At 40.8% G+C, this 26,758-nt stretch overlaps 1 protein-coding gene across 10 annotated transcripts in view; it reads left to right on the top strand.

The window, feature by feature from the left end:
• Positions 1–20,846, top strand: part of pde1a (phosphodiesterase 1A, calmodulin-dependent) — a 571,352-nt gene extending 550,506 nt beyond the window's left edge. For 9 of the 10 annotated variants that reach the window (XM_069935886.1, XM_069935887.1, XM_069935884.1 and 6 more), the window contains 2 exons: positions 18,063–18,194; positions 19,990–20,846. In XM_069935886.1, the coding sequence (XP_069791987.1) occupies positions 18,063–18,151 (89 nt within the window). In that variant the 3' untranslated portion in view covers positions 18,152–18,194; positions 19,990–20,846. The remainder of the gene's footprint in view (positions 1–18,062; positions 18,195–19,989) is intronic. The other variant, XM_069935891.1, reaches the window with a different exon arrangement.
• The last annotated feature ends 5,912 nt before the right edge of the window (positions 20,847–26,758 follow it).

Here is a 26,758-nt window from a genome sequence, read left to right as displayed (position 1 = left end):
CTGAACCATAACTGTTAGCCATAAACTATTTTCTCAATGGGATTTCAGAAAGATCTGTTTTAAAGTGTTTGTATGTGACCTAAACTAAAAAATCCTGCTCCAGTTTATCTCCCAAAACATATCTATATTCTGCCACACTAGCAAAGAAGACATATGCAATTTTGGCATTCATTTCAAAAGAACGAGAATATAAAAGTAAGGATACAGGGCAAAATAGTTTGACACCATTTTCATCCATCCAACCTTTTTCATGAAAATACCTGCAGGGAATTTCATTTTCAGTGTAATTTTGTATTTGAAGGTTACCATGGGTCTTAACTTCGTCCTGTTGGCCATGCACGATAACACCACGGTAAACCTGGTCCTTTTGTGGCCTGTACTTCTGGTTTGCACCTTTCCATTCCACTGTTCTATTGCCTATCATGTTGGGATTCAGGGGGGTTTCTTCCATGTTTCTGATACTTGCCAATGCAAACTGGTGTTGCGTATAATAAACTGGTATTATTTTTGGTAGTTTCTGTGCAATTTTTGTTTTTTTTGCTGTAATACCAGCTTTTTCCTGTTCATGATTAGATTACACCAGCCTACTGTAGCCTCAAAATCATCACTCAGGTCTGGGTGCAACTTGGCTCACTGCAGTGCAAATGTTCTTATTTTATTTCGGGTGGCTGTAGCAGTCTTGGATGTACCCATTCTCTAACGTGATTTTTCAACTCTGGCCTTTTCTCAAAGAGCATTGCCTTTTTGGAATGTTTCTTAAAGTCTCTTCCTTCCTCCAATCTCTAACCAACTTCCCATGCACATCCAAGTTTCTTGCAGCAGTTGTTGGATTTCTTGGCCATTTCGATCGCTTTCAACTTAAAGCTCGCTTTATATTTTGATCATGTGCTGTGTTGTGTCGACGGACCCTCTATAATACCAATCACCTCCAGCCAATGCCCAACAGAAAAATCCATGCAATCTATGGGGACCGACGTTTATGCCGGTCAATGGCCCATCTCAAGCGTTGTGAGCTTTTAAAACACTTAAAATGAACTGTAAGGGGGGGTGGGGGGGGTCGACTTATATGCCAAAATATAAGGGATATGTCAGTTATTGACATACCTTCAGCCTGAGCCTACCACCAATCATGTCTTCTCCCTTCCTCACCCCCACTTTCTGGATTTTACAGGAACAGGTAACTTGGTGACTCCCTGGTCTGCACTTCCATTCCCACCACTCCCCAGCCCATGGACCTTTGCAGGCAATTAAGGAGATGCAACGACATTTCCATTCACATCTTCCCACCTCTCCATCCAGTGAACAGCCATTCTTGGTGAAGCAGTGCACTTCTAGTAAGGTAGTCAATCAGTGTTCAAAAAACGGTCTCTTCGATAGAGAAACGAAACACAGATTGGACGTTCACTCTGCAGAGTACCTCCACTCCATAAGGGTTGTCTTGAGCTTCATTTTGCATACAAACTTAATTTTCAACCCCATTCCCATTCTGTAAACTTGACATCTTATCCTTCATCTCAGCTGGTGTCTAATCCTTTTGAATGAACATTGAATTTTCCTTCACCATGCTCATGTCAGCTCTCATCCTATTTCTTTAAAATATCTTGCTAGTGGGCAGCACTCGTGCTCTTTACCAACTGATCTTTTCTAACCTATCTCCGTATAGGTTTTATTCCCAGACTTCACTCCCATCTTATTCCCCCAGTTCTGCTTTAAAAGCTGTAAGATCTGCTCTCTTCTCACCTTTCCCTCTGTGCTCTGTTATGAAGGAGAGGGCAATGGTCACTGACTCAAATCATTAACTGGTTTAATTTCCACAGATGCTGCTTGATGAGTTCTTCTGTCATTTCTGTTTTTGTCTTAGCATTTGTTTTATATTTGCTTCTGAGCTTAACAGTCATTTCCATGGTGATGGATTGAACATTGCAACAGTGATGTGTTATTATTAAATGCTAGATTCTGAGTAAATAAATATATCTCAGATGCAAAGAGGACTGTTTAAGACAGGAGTGGGCAACCCACGGACCGGATCCAAATTTATTTGGGCTGGCCGGTGCACAGCTGCACCCCCACCACAGTGTGAGGCACCCCCCACACACCTCTGTGCACAGTTCCCAACTTTGGTGTGTGGCGAGCTCCACCTCAGTGCATGGTTCCCCTGCTCGCTGCGTTGGAGGCTCCCCCCACTCTGTGCAGGCAAGACCTCTCCCCCACCCTCTGCATGATGTTCTCCCCCCCCCACAGAGCTGTCCCCCCCCAGGATGCCATTCTCCCCCCCTCCCACAGTGTGGCTCTCCTTCCGCCCCTCCCACAGTCTCATTCTCCCCCTCTCACGGTGACGTTATCCCGCTGTCTGTGAGTTCCTTCTCCCCTGTGTGAGACCCAGCACTTCTGTGAGATCCGTTTCTGTGAGAATCCACCTCTCTCTCTCTCTCTCTTCAAGTTTGACCTTCCAAAATGCATCGCATCACACTTTATCCAGATTGAACTCCTTCTACCACTTTTTGACCAACTCTACATCCTATATCCTGTTGCAACCTATGGCATATCATAAGGAATAAATATTTAGACTCAGTTATTGGAGGGAAATGTTGTGGAAACTCTTATTTCCTGTGGGTGTCAGCAGGTCCTGCACGTACAAGCACAAATCCAAAAATCCAGGTCGCACTGTAGTCATTGAGTTGTACAGCATAAAACAGGCCATTTGTCACAGCACAACTCTGCTGACCAGCATACCTACCTACACTAGTCCTACTTTCCTGCATTCATTCCATATTCCTCAATGCCTTGCTCATTCAATTACCTATCCAAATGTTCCTGCCTCCACCACTACTTTTGGCAGTCATTCCAGATATCAACTACTCTTTACACAAAATATTTACCCCTTTCAACCTCTGCCCTCTCATTTTAAACCTATGCCCGCAAGTTTTAGGCACTTGAGCCATTAGGAGACAAAAGTTGGCAATCTATTTTATTCATGCTCTCATAATTTTTTTGCAGTCAGAGTGATGTTATCCTCAAACGCTCCAGGGAAAACAAATCCAGGCTAGAGCTGTAGAACCTTGCAGCAGAGAACAGGCTCCTTGTCCCAACTGATCCATGTTTTCCTCAGCTAATTTGTTTGTGAGCATTTGGCCCATCAACTTCTGAGTTGTTCCCATCCATGAATTTTTTTAATCCTGCATTTATACTTGCATCTACCACTGCCTCCTTCCATTTGTAAGATCATAAGATATAGGAGCAGAAGTAGGCCATTCAGCCCAATGAGTCTCCCACTCAGTCCCACTCCCCATAATCTTGGATACCCTGACTATTCAGTTACTTATCAATCTCTGCCTTAAATATACCCGACAACCTGGGCTCCTCATCTACCCATGGTAGCAAATTCCAGAGGTTCACTGCTCTCTGGCTAAAAAAACAATTCTTCTACATCTCTGTTTTAAATGGGTGTTCTTCATTCCTGAAGTTGTGCCCTCTTGTCCTAGACTCCATTACCATGGGAAACAACTTTTACACATCTACTCTGACCAGACCTTTCAACAATCAAAATGCTTGAGGGGGAAAAACTTCTTTAGTTAGAGGGTTGTGGATCGGTGGAACTCACTGCCGCACAAAGCAGAGGAGGCCAGATCACTGGGAGTAATCTAAAAGTTAATGCCCAGGTGGGATTGGTAGTGAAGAAGGCGAATGCCATGCTAGCATTCATTTCGAGAGATATTGAGTTTAAGAGTAGAGAGGAGTTAATGAGACTCTTCGGGTCACTAGTGAGATTCCATTTGGAGAACTGTGTACAGTTTTGGGCTCCCTATCTTACAAAGGATGTGATGTTGCTGGAGAGGGTGCAGAGGAGATTTACTAGGATGATTCTTGAAATGCAGGGGCTGGCGTATGGGGAACGTTTGACAGCTCTTGGGTTGTATTCGTTGGAGTATAGGAGAGTGAAGGGGATCACATAGAGACATTTAGAATATTGAAAGGTTTTGACAGAGGATTGCGGATAAGATGTTTCCCTTGATGGGTGAATCGAGGACAAGGGGTCATAATCTTAAAATTAGAAGTTATCCAATCAAAACTGAGAGGAGGAAGAACTTCTATAGCCAGAGGGTTGTGGATCTGTGGAACTCACTGCCGCACAAGCAGTGGAGGCCAGATCACTGGGAGTATTTAAACAGGATATGGATAAATACCTCATTAGTTAGAGTATCAAGGGATATGGGAAACGGCTAGAAACTGGAACTAGGTGTGAGCATAGTTCAACTTAGTGTAGAGTCACGGAATAGACTCGATGCGCCTAGTGGCCTGCTTCTGTTCCTTTAACTTGTGATTTTTTTTTAATGAGGTCCTCCTCATGCTTCTGAACTCCAAAGAGTACAGACTAAGAGCTCTGAAATATTCCTCATGTGCTAATCCATTCATTCAAGGAATAATTCTTGTAAATCTTCTCTGAACATTCTCCAATGCCAGCACATCCATTCTTGAATAAGATGCCCCGAATTGAACCCCGTAATCCAAATGAGGCCTCACCAGGGCCTTAGAAAGCCTCAACATCACATCCCTGCTCTTACATCCTTATTCCTCAAGCTATGAATGCCAACATTGAATTTGCCTCCTTCACCATCGACACAACTTGGAGGTTAACCTTGAAGATATCCTGCTCAAGGATACCTAAGTCCCTTTGCAATTCCGAATTTTGGATTTTATACGTGTTCAAATAATTTATTCCTTCTACAAAAGTGCATAACCATATATTTTCCAATATTGTATTTCATTTGCAATTTATTTGCCCATTCTCCTAATCTATGTAAGTCTCTCTGCAGACCCTCCATTTCCTTTTCACTGCTTGCCTATCTTGGTAAGATCTGTAAACTTAGCCACAAAACCATTAATCCTGCGATCCAAATCATTAACATACAATGGAAAAAGAAGTGGCCTCTACACTGGAACCAGCAGAATACCAATGGTAACCAGTAGCCAACCAAAATAGGATTTCTTTATTTCCACTTTTTGTTTCCTGTCTATCAGCGAATGCTAAAATCTTTCCTGTAATTCCATGGGCTCTCATCTTGTCAAGCAGCCTCATATGCAGCCCCTGTCAAAGGCCTTTTAAAAGTCCAAATGTACAATATTCACTGCATCTCCTTTGTCTTGCCTCCAGAGAACTACAGCACAGAAAACAAGCCATTTCACCCTTCTAGTCTGTGCTGACCACAGCGAGTCCCAATAACCTGCTCCCATTCATTCCATAACCCTCCAGACCTCTCCCATCCATGTACCTATCCAATTTATCCTTAAAACTCAAGATCAAGTTCGCACCCACCAAATTAAAAGGCAGCTTTCTGAATGAAGAAGCTCCCCCTAAACCTTTCCCCTTTCACCCTAAAGCCATGTCCTCTTGAACTTATCTCTCCTAATTTCAGTGGAAGGAGCCTACTCTCATTTATTCTGTCTGTACCCCTCATAATTTTGTAAACCTCTATCAAATCTCTGCTTATTCTTCTTCGTTCCAAGGAATAAAGTCCTAACCTGTTTAATCTTTCCCTGTAACTCAACTCTTGAAGACCCGACATCATCCTAGTAAATCCTTTCTGCACTCTTTCAGTCTTATTGATATCCCTCCTGTAGTTAGGTGACCAGGACAGCACATAATATTCCAAATTTAGCCTCACCAATGTCTTATATAACTTGGTTTCATCAAAATAAATGCAGTAGGTTTTCCGGGAAGCACGCTGACTTTGCCTGTCTTATCATGTTCCTCCAGGTACTTAATAACCTCATCCTTGACAATTGACTCCAACAACTTCCTAACCACTGATGTTAGGCTAACAGGTCTGTGATTTCCTTTCTTCTGCCTCCCCCCATTTTCAAATGGTGAAGTGACAGTTGAAATTTTCCAGTAATCTAGAACCATGCCAGAATTTATTGATTCTCAGACGATCATTACTTATGCCTCCACTATCTCCTTGTGCTAATTGCCTATTCCCCTTCGCTTTCCTAACAGACACCGAGTTACCTTTCCCATGCCTCTTGGGTGTGACTGTCTCCTTATATCCACTATCTTCCCCTGAGATTCCCTTTAAATCTTTCCCTTCTCATCTAGAGCCTATGCCCTCCACATTTAGACTTCTCACTACTGGAAAATAAGACTGCAACCATTGATGTTATTTGTGCCCCATGGTTTTCTAAACCTCTATAAGGTTACTCCTCAGCTTCCTTAACTCCAGGGTAAATAGTCTTCGTCTATTTAGAGATACAGCCCTGTGACAGGCCAATTCAGCCCTACGAGTCCATGCCACCCAATTTACTCCCAATTAGTCTACGTTTTGAAGGGTGGGGCGAAACCGGAGTCCCCGGTGAAAACCCACGCAGACACGGAGAGAACGTACAAACTCCTTACAGACAGCGTGGGATTCAAACCCAGGTCCGGTCCCGATTGCTAGTGTGGTAAAGGCATTGCGCTAACCGCTTTGCCAACCATGCCACCCTATCTAGTGATTACTTATAGCCTAAACCCTCTAAGCCTGACAACATACTTGTAAATATTTTTAATACCTTCTCTAGCTGAATCATATAGACCAATCCTATAGATTGGTGACCAGATCTGCACATAATATTCCAGGTTCCACCTCACCAATATCTCCCACAACTGTAACATGATGTCCCATCCAGTGAAGGCAAACATGCTATTCACCTTCTCCACCTTCCTTACCTGGTTTCCCACCTTCAGGGAACCATGTACTCTCAGTACTACTTCTCAGCATCCTGCCCTGGTTAAGCTTCCCAAAATGCCTCCCTTTCCACCAATCGTCCCATCTACATTCTTGATCAAACCATTGACAAAAATGATGACCAACAGGTGACCCAGCACTGATCCCTATGGATCACCACTGGTTACAGGCTGCCAATCTGAAAATCAACCCTTCATTTCCATCCTCTGCCTCCTACCACTGTCAGTTTTGCATCCAACAGCAGATAATATTACCAGCTGTTTACCATTGAGAGGCTGAACATGGAGCTCAGGTAAAACAATAACTTGGACAAAATGCCATTTACTTACACTCCAGCCTCACTGATAAACCCTAGACTAGGTTAAGAGGGGACATCACTAATCTTGCTCCTTCGTTTGAATGGAAGGAAACAACTGCAAGAGGTTTGAGAAAGTCTTTAATGGACAATACTCCTACAATAAGATTCCAAAAATAAGAAAAATTTATAATTTCCTAAATTTTGTTTTAAATTTCCAATCTATTGTTCATTTATATATTTAAAAGAGTGCTGAAAAGTTCTTTAGTTTTACAAGTATTCAAATTCATTTTGGTTTTTTTTTGTAATTTTAAAATGTTGCAGCATGCTTTGAAATGTTTCGGTGCATGAAGATGCACCAAAACATTTCACCAGTTCTGGCTAAGTCGGCAGATCATAAGAAAGGGAAAGCATCCATGGGTCTGGAAAATCTGAAATGGAGACAAAACCTGCTGGAAAAATTCAGCATTGGTGGAGAGAGAAGCAGAGAAGGTTTCAGGTCGAGGACATTTCCTTGGAATCTTTCATTAGGACATCAAACTAAAATGCTAATTCTGTTTCTCTTGTGACAGATGCTGAATGGTTTCCAGCATTTTCTGGTTTACATGCCGGTAATCAAAATTGGAGCAAGGACAGACCTGAGCGTAGCTCAGACCATGAACTTAACGCTAATATAATGGTTGACTTGGCTTTTTCTGTCTCTTCCACACATCCCTGACTCTCCTCTTGAATAAATGTCTGCCTGTCTGATCTCGAATATATTCCATGACCAAGATTCCAAATGTACACTTGAATGGGTTCCCCATTTCTAATCTATGACCCTTGTTCTAGATCCCTACATGAGGGAAAATATCCTTGCAGCAGCTAACTTGTCAAGCCACATTAAACTCTAAAATGTTTCGATAAATTCATTTCCTTCTCTTCGAAACTCCAATGAGAATAGTCTTATCTCTTCCAATCCCATTAGATTTTTCCTTTATCACTTAGCCAACTGCCAAAACACTTGCATCATTTTCTGGGCAGGGATTGATTTTCCACCACCTTCCCAAAACATCACAGGTCAAAGCGACCTACCTCCAGGCAGGACAAGTAATTTCCAGCTGTTCTCATTACTAAGCGAGGATTCCTTTTGGAGCTTCAGAGACTAAGCAGGGACCTTTATGTATCCCTCCCAACCAATAAGCTCCCAAACTTGCAAACTCTTTCCAGCCAAAAATTCCTATTCATTATTATCTGGATAATTTGCTTTGTAATTCAATAACCTTTTAGGTCCCATGTTTAACTTCCCATTCCTTGAATACACATTGTGATTCTGAATTATTTTTATAAGCTCAATTACTTCTCATGACAGAATATTTAACTCTTCCTCAAAATTATGTCAGCTGTGTCTTTGCAAATCTCCAGATTTGTCATGTGAGGTGTTCTTTTCCTGAATTACTGCTGATGGTTAATGTTTCCAAGTGTTTACTCACTAGTTCCTTCAAAAGCAATTGACATAGAACAGTACAGGCCCTTCAAACCTCAATGTTGTGCCAACCCATATTTTCTTTTCTTCTTTCTTCTTTGGCTTGGCTTCGCGGACCAAGATTTATCGAGGGGTATGTCCACGTCTGCTACAGGCACATTGGTGACTGACAAGTCCGATGCAGGACAGGCACGGTTGCGGCGGTTGCAAGGGAAAATTGGTTGGTTGGGGTTGGGTGTTGGGTTTTTCCTCCTTTGTCTTTTGTTAGTGAGGTGGGCTCTGCGGTCTTCTTCAAAGGAGGTTGCTGCCCGCCGAACTGTGAGGTGCCAAGATGCACGGTTGGAGGCGATATCAGCCCACTGGCGGTGGTCAATGTGGCAGGCACCAAGAGATTTCTTTAAACATATATTCCTTAATAAAAAAATACGAAACCCTTCCTACCCCATAACCCACTGTTTTTCTTCCATCCATGTGCCTATCTAAGAGTCTCTTAAATTCCTCCAATGTTTCAGCCTCTATCACCATCCCTGGCAAGGCATTCCAGGCACCCACAACTCTCTGTGTAAAAAACTTACCCCTGATCTAGGAACATAGGAACATAGGAAGTAGGAACAGCAGTAGGCCAAAAATGGCCCATCGAGCCTGCTCCACCATTCAATACGATCATGGCTGATCCCAGGCATGTCTCCCCTAAACTTCCCTTCACTTTGTATCCACATCCTCTGGTGTTTGCTGTTCCTACTCTGGAAAACAAATATTGGCTGTTCATCCTATCTATGCCTCTCATAATCTTGTAGACCTCTAAGTTTCCTCTCATCCTTCTACGTTCCAAAGAGAAAAGTCCCAGTTCTGCTAACCTTGCCTCATAAGACTTGTTTCCCAGTCCAGGCAACATCCTGGTAAATCTCCTCTGCACCTCCTCCACAGCTTCCACATCCTTCCTATAATGAGGTGACCAGAACTGAACACAATACTCACTAGTGATATGTAGAGTTGAAACATGACCTATCTACTCTTGAACTCAGACCGCCTAATAATGAAGCCCAGCATCCCATAGGCCTTCTTAACTATCCTATCAACCTGTGTGGTGACCTTGAGGGGTGAATGGGTTTGGTCCCCAAGGTTCATTTGTTCATCCACACTCTCAGTAACCCTGTACTCAGCTCTCTGGTCTGTCCTTTCAAATTGCATAATCTCACACTTCTTCTCTTCTATTCCAACCTCACCCTAATCAAGGACCTTTTCTCTTGTAAATACTGAAGCAAAGTACTCATTTAGGACCTCCCCAACCTCCGCCGCCCTGAAGCACATGTTATCTCCTTTATCCTTTAGCAGCCCCACCTTCATTCTCATCATTTTTCTGTTCTTCACATGCGCATAGAATGCCTTGGGGTTCTCCTTAATCCTATATGCCAAGGCCTTCCATGCCCCCTTTGATCTCTCCTAAGTCCTTTCGTAAGCTCCTTCCTGGCTACCATGTACTTCTCTTGAGCCCTTCCTGTTTCCTGCTTCCTGTATCTAATATAGGTTTCCTTCTTCCTCTTGCCTGTTTCATCAACCACAGCTCCCTTTTCCTACCATCTTTTCCCTCTCCCAGTGTGACAAACCTATCCTGAACAGAACACAAATGGTTCCTAAACTTCTTCCACATTAGGTCTGTGCATTCACCCTTGAACATCTGTTTCAAACTTACTCTTGCTAGTTCCTGCCTCATCCCATCATAATTAGCACACACACACACACACACACACACACACACACACACACACACACACACACACACACACACACACACACACACACATTACTTTTTTAAAAGATATATTTTGTTCAAATCAATCCTGATAGATAGGGGAAGAAGAAGTTAAATGGGAGTTATGTGGGTTGAATAAGGATTCATCAGGGGACAGTGATGTATTCAATTTTATTCTTGATCAATGCAGATGCCTTGAAGATGAAGGCAGGGAGCACAGTTTAATGTCACACAGCAACAGAAGTTTGGCAAACAAACAGGAGAAATGCAAAACAATCTCAGGACGACATTCAGGTTAATAGAAAGAGGAAAGAGTTGGCAGATGTTAACCTACCTGGACAATAATGAGATAATAAATTCCGGGAAAAGAGGATCAATGGAAAGATGTTGAAGGGTTTGCATAAACAGTGAACCAGGTGCTCAGCGGCATAATTACATTTGGTCAAAGCCAGGCAAAAGCCCATAAAATTTGACGAGTTTATTCAAATGCATTAATTTCTCCTGCACATGCTCTTTATTCGGTGTACTTTACATCTGTTGGAGAATTTCTGTTCACTTGAACAGGATGAGAGCAGTTATGAGCAGAAAGTATATCTGTTTATATTGGAGCCCAGAATTGCTGAATGGAGGCTTTTAAGTTTCTGAATCATCTTGATTCTGAAATTGGGAAGACTATTTCCTCGCACTGGGAACTTGATAAATGAGAAACTAATGGTATAAAATTTATAACTTGGAGAGGTCAGAAAAAAAAATATTTTTTACAGTTTTCTTGGATGATTTGAATTTTAGTTTGAAAAGCATGACACTGACATTTGCACCAATAATTAGCTTTAATACTTAACGTGCAATGGATTATAGGTTACTGTTGGCTGGGCAGCACTCTAAGAACAAAGGACAATTTTAAAGCTTAATCAAGCTGAAAAGCTGCTTAAATAATAGTCTAACCCCATCTCTGGGAGGTTGTAGAGAGTAAAAGGGTTTTCTTTATCAATGCCAACCTTTTTACTATTTTTTCTTTTTCTTTCTGGAATTCTATGACATGCACAAATCAACAGTCAAAGTGTGTGAATTAGTTTTTTCTTGTAGCTGGTGCTCCGCAGATGTTCTTCCTGCAATTTTCTTTTTCAAACTATGTCCATCCAGCCATATGTTAGCAAAAAGAAACCTGATTACTTACATGGACAAAAAGAGCTTTGACCAGGCTGAACTAAGAATTCACAAACCCGTCTTCCAAATGGGGTTTTCCACAAGCTTGCCAGCTCGTCCTGTTCCAGTTCTAGTTGCTGCTGCTGACTGTAAAACTGTAGAACTGATCTGTCTCTCTCTCACACACAGAGAAAGCCTGTTTTACTCTCTCTACTTGCAAAACCATGTGACCCTTCTAGAACAGCAAGTTCCACTCCAGACACAATGTGGCTCCAACAAGCTCTTTCATCTGTTGCTTTTTTGTAAACAATAATCCATTAGTGAAGTATCTTGGGCACTCTCCAAAGCTTTTGCAAAGACTGTTGGCCCCAACATGTCTAGCATGAGCAGAGCTCCAGTATTTTAAATAAGATCTGTTTTAAAGTGTTTGTATGTACACTAAAAACCCTGCCCCAATATATCTCCCAAAAACATATCTATCTTCTGTCACATATTGTTAAAGGAAATCAGAAGATATTGTGTGGATTCTCAAATAAATAATTGAGACTAAACATATTAAGTTCAAGCCCTTTTAAAATTGTGGTCAAACTGCACCAGACAATGTGTGGTGACCTGCTGATAATCTTAATGTGGGCACTTCTTTGTCGAGTGCTCATCTCCGGTTACATCAGGTCAGATCTAAATCTTTACAGAATCCACATTTTCAAGGTGAAATGCTGTGTGTCAATAACTGTCTAAAATATTCAATTTAGACGGAGATAAATTTAAAATGGATGCACAAAATTTTCAAGGGTTTATGTAAATCAATCTGTGAATGGGAAAACTCCTTCGACAATAATCAACCAGCAAAATTAAAACTGCATATGTTTTAAATTTGGAGTATCACTGAAGATGCTGGAAAGACTCAGCAGGCCAGGTTGCATCTGTGGAGAGAGAGAGAGAAACAAAGCTCAGGTGGAGGATCAGGTTGTTTCTATGTATTGTGTGCTCAGTCCCAGTATCTGCAGATTTTCTTGTATTACCCTCTGCAGGTTATCTTGTTTAACTCAAAGTTCAGGTTGAGGACCCTTTCTCAGAAATGGGAAAATGTAGAATGTTTTTTTGTAACAGTAAAGAGAGCTGAGAAGAAATGAAGGGAATGTCTGATAGAGTGGAGACTAATAGAAAGTGGTTGACAATAGCATCCATCTGGAGGACACATATAAATGGATGGAAGAAGGAATTTAAAAGTATATACTTGCATTATTAGTGCAGAATTTAGTAGGGGCTAGAAGTCTGAAATAAATGATGCTGGGAATATGTAATGGGTCAGGGAGAATCTGTGGCAGGATAAACGGAGGCCAATCCCTCAAGTTGATCATCTTCTACCAGAAGAAATCATCGAGGCAAAACATCAACATAGTCACTTTCAAGAAAATATAAGTTATTCTTGCATTTTCTGGAGTTAAATTTTGTAGTCATTAAACAAAATGTCCAGTCCATTAACGTTCAGCTAACAAGAGGAAGAAAATAACCATGTAAGGGAAACCTATTAAGAGTCTCCAAAGCGTTGCTAAATCATTCATGCTCCAAAACCAGAGAAGTTGGTGAAAGTTTAGTAAGTAATATTCATGTAACATTTGGCTGTCAATTTGACTTATGGGTAGCCAGGAAAGAGTTCTAAAAGTAAGTTTCTAACATACATTAAATTATATAATTGACAGAATCATTTCACGTTTATAAGGACCAATCATCCACTGCCTCAACCACAGTTAAAGGGAAATGGTGATTTTCTAAACAGGTCGAACACCTAAACAAACATCTATTTTTAAATCTCACCAGCCAACTAATTAGAATTTAGATCCAGAAAATAAGGCAGTGCTGGAGAATTAAATGAAATGTTTGGCATATTCCCAGTATTATTGGGCAATGGGACATTTTCAACAGTTGTTCATTCTTTCACTTGCAGACTGGTTGGCCCTTCCACCCGTTCCACCATTCGGTCAAGCCATCACTGACCAGTGACCTACCTCCAGACACCTGTCCTTAGGTTACATCACCTGGTGAACAGGAATCCATCACTCCCAAGCGTAAACGTAATAATTAACCTTGCAGCCAATGTCAAAGTGTAGAAAAGTGTGCCAAACTTCCACCACTCACTGTACTTCAAATTGTTTCTTAACGTCACTCTTAGTTTGAAACGATATTGTCTTTTATCATTAGGCAGAAATACTTTGTTTATTGATATTACCAATTCACCTTAATCCCTTGAACAGTAATCTAATCACCTTTGACCCTTCTAAATTCAGAGTAGAGAATTCATTTTAATGTATTTAACCTGTGGAATTGAATTTTCATTTTGAAACTTCAAGGTGAAGATAAGAAATAATTAGAAAGAAGTTATGTTCAGCTATTATATTTGTATAGATTTGTATAAATTTGCAAACAAACTCAATATGTTGAACAGATTTACAGAAAAGCTCAGCTCACCTTCTGAGCCAAATGGTGTTTTACGTTCTGATCAAAATGGTGATCCAAATTGATTGCGGAAAGTGAGTTGTCATAGCCGAGGTTTGAAACCATTCCAGCTTCCTTTTCAAAATTAGATGTGTTCATGCAATGGGTTCCAAAGATTAAAAAAAAGGGGGTGACGCGCTCACATCTTTAGATTATTTTGAAAACATCAACCACAGCTTATATCTCTTTGTCTGGGTAAATGAAATACAGCACAAATAAAAGTATATCAAATAATTGAGTTTCCAAACAAATAAAACTTCTCCAACCTCAGCAGGCAATCAGTATAAAATGGATAATGAACTGAAGGCAGTGGTGTGATACGCATCTTTTCCATGCTCTGAAGGAATATGATTAATTTATTTTAATATATAAGTTATTATCTTGTGCATTATAAACCCACTCAATGTATCTGTGGATCTGACTACAAGTCATGTGTTTTGGGTCAGATGGAAATGTGTTAGACTTTAAGCAAAAATGTTCACTTAGGGTGAGTGATGTTCACCAAGAGATAGAAGGACTAATAATCCAACCTGTTGTAGTTTTAACCCTAAGATGTTCAGGGTCGTAATTGTAATGGTCTTTGTTCATGTATGTGCATGTCTATGTGGACATTTTGATGCCACCAGGATCATTGTGTAGTGAGACATTATAAGCTGGGCTGGAATATGAAAATATGATAATATAAAATGGGCTGGAATATGTTAAGATAACATATGAAAAATAAATGGTGGCAGAGAGAAGGGTGTGGAGACCAATACTGTTCCACAGGGTCTTAGTGCCCAGTCCTGATGCCCATAGCCCAACACAAGCTTTAAACAGCCTGTTAAATCGAGTCCACGCTGCTGAAGATCCAGCTGCGCTGGGTGGGTCACGTCTCCAGAATGGAGGTCCATCGCCTTCCCAAGATCGTGTTATATGGCGAGCTCTCCACTGGCCACCGTGACAGAGGTGCACCAAAGAAAAGGTACAAGGACTGCCTAAAGAAATCTCTTGGTGCCTGCCACATTGACCACCGCCAGTGGGCTGATAACGCCTCAAACCATGCATCTTGGCGCCTCACAGTTCAGCGGGCAGCAACCTCCTTTGAAGAAGACCGCAGATCCCACTTCACTGACAAAAGGCAAAGGAGGAAAAACCCAACACCCAACCCCAACCCACCAATTTTCCCCTGCCACCGCTGCAACCGTGTCTGTCTGTCCCGCATCGGACTTGTCAGCCACAATCGAGCCTGCAGCTGACGTGGACTTTTACCCCCTCCATAAATCTTCATCCGCGAAGCCAAGCCAAAGAAAAAGAAAGGAACCAAAATGGAGTTTTTTTAAAAATCCCACCACCACCAAAGTCTGTGCCAAAAATGGCAGCACCCATGCTGGGCAGCATACCATAAGGGGTTGCAGTCTCCAGGGAGCAGCAGTCAGAAGCAGGGCACCATGGGGAGAACACCTCCTGTGGAGAAGGAGAAGCATAGGAGATGTCCCAGCAGGATGGTGATCACATCAGAGGGTCATCCAGGGGCTCAGCTGCGGGAGGACTCACGTAGGCTGCAGGTTGTTGGCGACTTGCAGTCGTAGGGCTCACACAGCCTGTTGGCTGTTGCCGATTTGTGGTCGAAGGACTCACAGAGACTGAGGGCTGCTGGCAACTTGCAGTTGAAGGACCCACACAGAGGCTGCAGGCAGTTGGAGATTGGTTCATGGAAACCAGGTAGCGGAACCAGGATTTGAGACGGTGCTGCGGGCAAGAAGGGCTCGGGCGCTGAAGGCTTCCTGATTGTGTTAGGTTTGGATCTTGAACTCAGGTTGCCGATGGTTTGAACTGGATTCTGTCTGGCTGCAGAAGCTACGGGAGCATTGGAGGCAAATCCACAGTCACTCCGTGCCTCTGAGGGGTATCTCTTTTGCTTCTCTTTCTCCCATTGTTAGCTTCAGAAGTTGTAACTTGGCAGCTTTGACAGGACGTGAGTTTTTGCTGCCAGCCTTACCTGTTAAAGCATATCCTGGGGGTAGAGCCTTGTTAGTACATCACCTCAGGCTTACCTGTCCCTCTGACATCACTGTGCTCACCGCCTGAGTGGGAGAATTCAGGTTGTTTGTCCCTCTGGCTCCAGCTCAGGTGATGGCAGTTGACAGCTGATGAATTTAAGTAGTGGCCTAATCCAACTCGATTCAAGACAAGATCAGCCATTTCGTGTCACTAGTGAGAGCCAACTTTATCCTGGAAGGATTTTGACTAGTTGAGTAAGGTACAGTGCCCTCCTAATGTTTGGAACAAAGATTCTTTTTTTCCTTTATTTTCCCCTGTGTTCCACAGTTTTAAATTTGCAATCAAATAATTTACATGCAATTAAAGTGCACATTCCAGATTTTATTCAAAGTTATTTGTATACATTTTGATTTGATCATGTAGAAATTACACCACTTTTTATACATAGTCCCCTCATTTCAGGGCACTATAATGTTTGGGACATCTGGCTTCACAGATGCAGCACTGTCAAAAGGGGAAAGAGTTTCAAGACTAGATAATTACAGCAACTACATTGAACAGGATAACCATGAACATGTGGGGACTTTAACGAATAAAGATTTTCAATCTCCATTGGTAACACGTCTGCAATGTCGAAAGGTGCTGCGTGGTCAGCAGGGCAATGAGAGGTGAAAGCATCTTTCTGTGCAGTGTGACTCCGTGACTTGATCACCATAAGTATTAAAACATAGAACATTACAGCACAGTGCAGGCCCTTTGATCCACAATGTGCCACCTGTTTAAACCTACTACACAGCAATTCCTCATTTCCATAACCTCTTTTTTTGGTTGTTGTGAGGTACAAACTTGAAAGGTGTGGTGCCTCAGGAGATCTGATATTGAATTGGATTCTGCAGCATCTATTTTGTTAAGGGATTGTGTTTCACCACATGATGGCACAACATACAAAATAAAGAGCAAAGATGTGGACTATCTGTTTCCTGCATAAACATGAAAGGTTCATCTGCCACTTGATCAGCACCAAAGTGGATCCACTGACTCTGTATCTACCCAAAGGAGTCACCAGCACAGATTAATCTCTTTTTATAGAAGTGGGCAGTAATGTTCAGACATTGGTTAGAATTGGTGATCTCAGGTGTCAAAGTGAGATTCATAGTTCGCCTGTGTGTTCTGAGTTGTATGGGAAAACAAACCTTACATTTCAAAGTCAAATCTTGATGGTCCAGGACTTCAAGCTGAATTTTCTATTGGGCTCCCCACCACTGACATGAAAAAAAAACCACACACTACCCCCACCACCACACAATTAGCGCAGGATCTGAGAACCAAGATGAAGGACTTCCAACAGGACTGAAACTGGTCATGGAGCTCAGCAGTGTCCGAAACAAACCAGACACCTTTCTTGGATTTTGTGATGAGTTCTGCAAATTCCTTATCTTTCCCAAATTGGCATGCCTTTCTGCATCCAACAGGGCAAACCTTTCCCAGATGTGTGGAAGGGTATATTATGCAGATGTGCAAAGCTGATGCATTACAGTCTGGGCTTGAGCTGTGGTATGTGGAATGGAAAGTTGAATCTTTAAGTTCACTGCAATGGCTCTTAAAGTTGAATGCAGACATCTCCAATGTGGCATTCCAAGAAAACTGTCTGTATGGCAATTGTTTTGTAATGTGATCCCTGCTCTCTCCACTGAGTCCCTCTTCATAAGCAGAGATGCATTCCTACAAGATGTGTCTTGCTCACTTCAGCCCTTTTATGAAGATGACAGCTGTTATTTAACACTGAGGCCAACATTACACTTACAGGATGAATAGGTCTCACGTGAAAGAAACAACAGATTTTGTCAATTTTATATCTTCAGTCTCTCAGGGGTGTGAGGCAATAAGATTTGGATATGATGTCACAGCAGAATCTCCAAGGACTGATGACTTAATCTTGCTCATCCTGCGGCCATTGCAGTTTTCCTTTGGGTCTAACATAGGTTGACCAGGTACCAAAATGTAAATCAGTGTGATATACATAGATGTCCACAGATGAGCCCTGTTGTGATCATCAAGGGAAACGTTCTTCGGTCTACATTCGCAGGAGGAAGCAACGGGAAGGCAATCAAAAGATAATGCTAACTCTAAGGATTGTGTTTTCTACCCTATATGTAACACAGAATTCTGTCAAGGAACTTAGACTTAACCTGTTACTTTCAGGAGAAATGAAGCACATTAAGGACACAGAGGAAACAGTGAATAACAGCAAAGAGATACTGGATTATAAGGTTACCTTTATACGCAACTAGTTCAGAGACTCTTCCGAGAAAACAGCTCTACGTGGAGAGTGAGGTAATGATACCTTTTATTTTTAAGCTTGTTTGGAATAATTGGATGTAGCCAGAATGGAATGAGTATAAAATGAAACTTTCAATCACATTCTCAGCATTTTCATTCACTTAGATGACGCCTCTTTATAATTCTGATGTCTTACGTGTGAAAGATATTTGGTTTAAAGCACAGTACTTAACAGGTGTGTTTGAGTGCTTTGTTCATGGTAATTTCAGACCCTTGATTGCCATGACCATGCGTCTGAGAGATGTGATGAGTTCTGTCCAGACAAACGACACCCAGTTCTACCTTTTGAAATAATGCTTAAGATTTTACGGCAGACCACGATAAATTCTGGTTGTTGCAAATCTGTGGTGAGAACTAGGGACGTAGATAGGTGTATACACAGGATGATTCACTGGACATGAATAAACTTGGAAAGGTTCCAAATCCATATGTTTTATCATAATGAAGTATACAGTATTTTGCTGAAATAATTTCACTGGACAACAATTTTTTTCAAAATGTTTGCTTCCTGAAAAGAAATACAGGATTATGATAAACAACTGCAAGATGAACATAAAGATAATTTCAGATTTGCTGTATCTCGTAGGAAGTTGGAGAAACATTAAATTGACTTTGATTGACTTTAGCTGACACATTGCATTAGAATTTGGCCACTGATTTTCGTTTGTACTCAGCATCTGGTGCCCCTTGTGTCAGTGTCCAACAATAGTCGGCCTCCATAGATGGACTCCAGTTGCGCTGATAATGCTTTTCCATTGTTGCAAAGTCCTGGCGAAGCCTTTCATCGTGTTTGTCTGTACCAAGATAAGCCAGGACAAAGTTCCAGTGCGAATGCAGAAAATGAATTTTTGATGACATGTTGCACTTTGTAGTTATGTATACTTGACTTAAAATATGACCGAATTAGGTTATATCTAGAAAATTGCATGTGATAGGAACATTTTAAGGTGACTTGGTGATCAGCGGCCCAAAATCCATAAAATACACCCAAAGTGTTCAGGAAGCTAAATCTTCATTGTGTTTTTGACTGGGTTCTGAAGTCGTATAAATAAGATAATTGCCAACGACCAATTTTGAAAGCTGATGAGTTTATTGTCATATCCATTTTTAAATGTGCATATGTACTGAAATTCTTACGTACTGGTTCATAACAAACTACAAAAGAAAACATAAAATTAAATTGAAAAACAATTAATAATTACAGAAGATAAATATTCAGTTACCATAATGCAAGAAAAAAAGTGTCTTACATTAGTGCAGTCAGGCCTTTTGTGATGACAGAGAAGTGCATGGTTAGTGTAATTGGGGGGTGGGTGGGGGGGGGGGGGGGGTGAGGTTGATAACCATTGGTAAAGAGATTGTTCTTACACTGGTCTTCAGATCTCTGTGCCTTCTTCCTGAAGGTAGCAGTGAGAAGAGGATGGGGATCCTTTATGATATTGGCTGCCTTCTTCAGGCAGCACCTCACATTGATATCTTCAGTCGACGCGAGATCAGAGCTTGTGATGGAAATAACTATGCTACTTTTTGCAGGCTTCTGCATGCCTGGGAATGCAAATTACCAATAAAAGCTAAAATGCATCCAGTCAGTGTACTTGTAGAAGTTTGGTAGAATATTCCACAGCAAGCCAAATCTCCTCAGACTTCTTTGAAAGTATAGGCATTGGTGTGTCTTCTTCATAGTTCCCTTAATGTGCTGGCTCCAGAAACCAGCATTGGACAATGAATATTGCAATGGGTAATGTTCAAAAATTCAGTGATTAAAAAAAAATGTCTCTTGCTTCTTCAGAATAAAGGATCATGGACTGGCACTGGAATAATTAGAAATAGATACCGCAACCTTACTGAGCACCTCTCAACACCACTGGTGCTTTACTTCAAGGAATTTGGACTTGATTACGTGACATTGTCCTCTAAATGAGGCATGGAGCAGACTGGTGACTGATTCGTTTCATCTTCCTAAGGACAATTTAATCTAAAAGTTTCCTCTTCAATGCCTTTTCCCATTTGCTGATTGTTGTTTATCTCACAGCACCAGCCAGCAGATAGAAGGATATTTGGGCTCACAGGGTATAGCTGAAAATATTGCTTTTGCTTGGACCACTCACATGTCATAGAAAAAAATAAGTTAATTAGCCAAATATGAACAGAGTGATTCATCATCCCTTGACCAGAACTGCAGACAAGGATGTTTGTAGTGTCAGGAAGCTCTGCTCTATTCTCCAGGCCTTTGTTAGAATCGTTTTATTCTGATAGGAAGTGTTACAGCTCTAGAATAAGACATTTAATGGAAGCCTTGTGCAATCTGCTTCTGTTGACATTTGTGTGGGTTTTCTCCAAATTGATATCAGAACAAGATTAAAAAGAGCCACAGTGTTACATCAATCCTACCCTTTTGATCTACCTTGTCTTAATAACTAGGCCCCGTCATGACCTCCAAAATAGCCCCTAAATGGGTAGCTTCGAACTTCCGACGTAACAATAGTGCAAATGAATCTTAGCAGTACCTAGAGCCACAGAACATACAAATAGAAGTCGGCTTATGTATTTCATAGATTTGTAAATACACTGTACCTTCAATGTTGTATTAATGATTCATTGCTGAACTTTATAATCATGTTGTGAATAAAAGATAAAGGACATTCAGATCTTTACTCAATAATTTATTCATGTCACATGTACTGAATTTTAACAGTTTCACTGTCATAACTTTCTAAGTGTTTACGTTCTAAGCCACTCTGAATTGATAACATTCATTGTTTTGCTAATTTAAGGTAATTTATGCAGGACTGAATGTGACGACGAGTCTTACCAATATCATTTTTTCACTGAAACCTCATGAATTACTGCACCCATATCTGTTTATTGCAACCAGCACTATGGGGGATGAGGTTCCTCAGGAGCTTACCCTCCGTCTTTTCATCGGAGCGTCCTGAATCCCAAAGTTTAAAATAGAAGTCTCTTCAGTCTGGGGAAGGCCTCTGGCTCACCAGACCCCTCCCTCTCACTGCCGGTTTTTGTTGGTGGTCTGTGGTAAGTAAAGGAACTATTCTAAAGTGGATGTACTTGATATTTCTGAATACGTTAATAAATGATATTAATAAAAAAGTAACACAATGAGATTAAAAAACCATCAAGGCATTAATTAGTACAAATTAAAATAAGATTTTTTTTAACCAATGTATCTGTTGCAACCTGATGCTGAGCGATGATTAATGAGGTGGGTCTGAAGAGAAAGAACATGCCACAGTACTTTGCCAGTCTTGAAATCACAAAGGACATAATAAACTAATATTATATGCATTATTTAATCTTAAGATTCATTTAACTACTTGATTTATTTACATGGTATCAGTAATTGCTTTATATCCAGCAGTAAGACGATGCCTACTGATTAAACATGACACCAGAGCAAAACAAAAACAGGTTGAGAGCATTAGGTTAAACAATATGAAAACATATTATAAGTGTATAAGCAAACCTTACATAATGCATAATTAATGCTCGTTAATTAATTCATTTATTGAAGGCAGTACCCTGCCATTGTTCTGGTTTCTCGGGGCTTTTTTTGTGTGGGTCACATGCTAAAGTCTCAGCATCCATCAAAAGATTTGCATGGGAATTCACTTCCCAATAGTCTGAGATAGTAGCCTTTTTTCCACTGGCAACCGAGTTAATTGGCGGTGCAGTGTCGTGGGATAGGGCCACCTTTAACCGGAACACTGACTGCTTTACCACTGAACGCCACTCATCCCCGGGGAATCTGAGTGTCTACCTTCGAATAGAATGGAACGGGTGGAAGTTGTCCTTACTCCACTGGCTTACTTAGCACACTGGAATCAGCTGACGCCGGGGATATGAGTAGGATTAGAGGCCGTCAATCCCCGACATGATCTGACGCCGGCGTGCCGATTGTCCACCTTTTCCACTGGCCCCTTAACTGGTTCATTCCTGGGACAAGGTGCCAGTGGAAGAGGGGCTTGTGAAAGTTTTTTTGGATTAATAGTGTTGTGCAATCAATTTCTTTCAAGCAAGTGAAGTTAAGAGAAATTAACAGAAATAAATTGTGAGGGATTAAAGTTACAATGTGCTGTACAGGACTGAATTACTTACGGCATTTGTGCCCAGATTAACTGGCAGATACTTTTCTGAGCAGATGCATTAGTTCAATATCCTCTGCAATTGTCATTTCTTTTCCAGCTGCAGTCATTGTACAGAATCTATATAGTTATAACAGAGTAAGTCAAGAAAAAACATGGACTTATTGTATTTTACATTAGTGGTATGTAAAAAGGGATAAAGACATTGTTCTCTGTGATGGTTGACAAATCCTTTTCAAAAGCAATGAAATAAAAGTACAATTAGATTTTAGCATTGCTACTGGTTTATATAGTAAGAAGTAATGCAGTAGCATTTCTCCATAATGCAACTTCAACTCTGTCTTCCTTGGCAACTTTTCACCCCTTTACTCATCAAGAATCCATCACCTTCTTTTGTTAAAATACGCCAAGACCTGGCCTCCACTCCTTTTCCAAGGAAAAGATTGACTACCCTCTGAGAGAAGAAATTTGGCTTCGTCAAGGTCTCAAATGTGCAATCCTTTTTTTAAAAATAAAACAGCCAGGCCGAGATTAAGGTTTTCAAGAATAAATGTCCCATGTTTTTTTTTCGGTCACGATCTGTCAGAAACTGGTGTGTTTCAATGAAGTCCTGTGTCACTCACCTAAACTTTGGCAATCCATCCTTTTGTTGCAAGACTCTCTGCCCATTCGATGCATGTGTCTGGAAAACCTGCGAAAGACATGCATTCAAATACCATACACCCCTGTGTAACCGAGGGTTGCATTCCCAGCAACCTGTCTGTATTGTAATTTTGCCTCGCACAAAACTTGTGTTAGGATATGTTGTTCTTTTGAATTTTGTGTTTATTTTGGGTTTTTTTTATATATAAATGCCATAAGGGTTGATTTTTTAAAAATTCTGGATCTATAATTTTGGTGGTGATTTGTCAATTCCACAGAAGTGAATATTTGTTACCCGCATGAGTGTGCGTTTGCTCTCGTCATCCAGTACACACACAGAACGTGTTATATTTAGGCATAAGTGAAATCTTAATAGTTTAATATTTATGGCATTTGACCAAATATGCTTCTCTGGCCATGAAAGTAGTTTTACAAAGGTGTCGACTTATTACTTCAGATTTTAATAATGGTTGAAGGTTTTATTTAAAAAAAAACATTTTTACATTTGATTTGGCTTCCCTCAATCTTTATTTCACTTATTCTCTTCATCTCTGTTCAATATGGATAAGTTTTACAAGAATCATAAATGTTTACAGACAACCAACACATTCAGGGAGTGGAATTGATTGCAGAATATCTCTATATTCAGTTTCATCAGGGCTGGCTTGAATCATCAAATTCTACTCCAAAATCCAGCAACTTTTGTGAACACTCTCTTTGCTTTAAATGAGCAAGCTCTAACAACTCAGAAGCTCAACATCCAGGTCAAAACTAACTACTTGATCAGTACAATATCCACTGCCCCCAAACATTGACTTCCAAAATCAGTGTGCGGTAAACCCCTGATATGCTATGATTGGTTACTGCCGACAGTGCATTTTGGCTACAGTGTGCAAAGGCAAGAGGATTCATTGCACCAATTCAATAGCAACTTCTAAACCCGAGGGACATAGAAAGAGCACAATTTGCACACCTCATAGTAATTTTGGAATCATGTCACCATTCCTTCAAAAATCCTGAAGTTTCGAATTTGATGGGAATACCCTCGATAATGGGAATAAAATACATCCGATTTTTGAATTTCTGGAGGTAGTTTGGCAGCTCTTACATCAAATTAGTAAAAGATATTCACACAGAAAATTGGAAGCAAATCTCAATCCAAGCAGCAGGCATGACCTGACTGAATTTCAGAGCCTGTGTTTCTCGGGAAGGATTCTTCAGTTGGATTTGTTGAAAACCCATGCTTCCATTGTTAATGCTAGAGCTCTTTTGTGGTAGCTACCATATAGGATCAGGACATTAATTGTAATTTAAAAGCTGGGGGAAAGCACATGGACAGCTGGAAGCAGAACAACAAACAATTCCTTTACTGCTGACTACATACCCTAGATCATTCTAACATTTTAGGCATTTACCAGACCCAAAAATTGGAAGTTCTGGTACATTTAAGCACAGAATGGGAAATCAAGGGAAAAATGTAACATATAATGGCAAAGTTACTCCATGTATTGCTCTCCAGTTGAACTTCAATTGGCACATTCAATTCTGTTGAGTTTAATGGAATTAAGTACATAGATTAATAACCAATGTCCTTGGGGTGTTTAACAGTGGTAACCAAAGGAATATTACTCTCTCTCTCACCCAGGAATTCAAAGCCTGATTGTAGACTAGAATATAGTAACTGATTTATTGGTATGCATTAACAGAATAATGGGACCAATCCTTAAACACTCAAAAATATTAAAATAAATAGTTGGATGAGCTAAAATAGATTGATCCTTCTTTCTAACTAGATTTTTGTACCTTCATTCAGACAGCCAAAATAGACACACAAATCAGGCTCTCATGATGAAATTAACAATTCAAAGTAAATTTAACAGGCCTTGAGACCAGGCAAATCCTGCAGCCTACCATTTCGTAAAACCTCGAGTGATTGGCTTCAGACCCTGATTATCTCAATGACAACACCAATGGAAAGACCACTCAGTTAATTGGGAATGATTTGCTGTTTGGAGATTGTTTGTCCAAACCTTTGCTTCATGTGGTTCTTGCATGTTTTTGGTGGAAGAATGGCTGGAAGAGGAGGAGCAACAACAGAAGAGGATAAACTGCTCACTATCAAGGCTATGCAGATCAAAAGTGAAATGAGATAAAGGTAATTCATGTGGATATAATGTTCTTGCATTTGAATTCTCACCCAAGTGCCAACACATCTATTTGTATGGGAAGGATACTGATGATGTGAGGGAAGTTTATGAAATGTTTTCAGGTGCTGTCAAAACCTGTGTTGTTCAGACTACACCACCAACTCCAGTATTGGGGCTGAGACTACATGTAACTGATGAGATGATCAGTATTACTTTGAAGAGAGAGTGGATAAGGGAAGGGAAGACCATGTGTTCTGCCAAGGTACTTTAACACCTCCTATCACTGAAGTTGCTGCTTTAATAAAGCATGAAGCCAAGGGAAATGTTGTAAGGGTTTAGAAATTACCTGGTTTATGTTGTGGTTTGATGCCAAACTGGGATTTTTGAGATAAAATAAGGGATAGACAAGTAGCTATTCAAGATCTCCCCTGAAGTCTGAAATCTCTGTCAGTAACCAGACAACAACCTTCCCTCTGCTCCATGGATTCTTTTTGCATCTCCTGCAAACAACGTAATGAAGAACCCATGACACCTCTGACATACTCTTTTCTCCCTCCTCCTGTTGGGAAGAAGGATCAAGAATGTGAAATGGCACATCTGCAGGGTTAAAGACAGTTCTCCCCCCCCCCCCCCCCACAGTCAGGCTCTTGAATGAACACCTCAGCCCTTGGTGTTCACTGAATTATTTTTTCATTGTTATCCTCTCCTCTGTAAATTGTTTTTTTTTAAATCTTGACTGTATGAATGTTAGAGATGATCTGTGAGACTGATCATAGCAGAACCCTTCTAAGTGTATCAGGTATAATGTGAACAGTAAACTTGAACATAAATTCTAGATTTGGAGTTTGTAGCTGTAATGTGACTGATTGCACTCAGAGACTTCTGCGGAGTACAAACATGCTTTTAATAGCTTACAATCAATGGCCAGTAGCGTAAGGATTGGGGAATTTGGTAAGATTTAGAGTAGGTTACAAACATACACATATTTTAAAATAGATCTTTTTTGACAGACTGAAGAATTCACATTGCAGGATCTCTGTTATTTCACCAGTAGGTGCCAATGGCTCAAAAAATGCTTGACCATTGTCTTGCTGGAGTCGGGCCATCTATCAGTACCCTTTCTGCAAAGTGCTCACTCTGGGTTTTGTTTATACTTAAGATAAAAACTTGAGCAGAAGGAAGAACTCCTGTTGTTTGCTGGAGAAGGTGGGGGTTTTGCAAGTTAAATGATTTTTTTCTGGAAGCTAGTTGGAGAAAGAGAGAGAACAGTAAGAAGCTCTCTCAGTCAGTGTGTGTGGGACAATGAACAGTGCAATCCAGGAAGAACTGATGAAAAGTTTGAAAAGCAGTGGATGGCTGGAAGTGCTATCTGTCTGATGTTTCTCTTGGAATAAGAGGAACTGAAGGAGCTCTGCCGGAACCTGAAAGAAAGAGGTTACCATCTGAAAAACCCTGATGGGGCAAGTTTTATCAGTGAGACATTGAGGTGATTTATGGTGGTACCTCAGTTGTGGAAGTCCTGGAACAACAACTCTCTCTGCAAACCCTACAAAAACCTTCCTGAGCAGTAAACATTTACCTTTCAAGCACCAAAGCCTGGTGAACTTTATACATGTTAAATTCTGTGCACAGTATAAGAATCGGCTGCATCCAGAGAACTTGGAAGAAG

This window comes from Narcine bancroftii, chromosome 4 (genome assembly GCF_036971445.1).
Source record: "Narcine bancroftii isolate sNarBan1 chromosome 4, sNarBan1.hap1, whole genome shotgun sequence".
In the NCBI taxonomy this organism is placed as follows: Eukaryota; Metazoa; Chordata; class Chondrichthyes; order Torpediniformes; family Narcinidae; genus Narcine; species Narcine bancroftii.
This window is presented reverse-complemented; position numbering and strand designations above follow the sequence as displayed.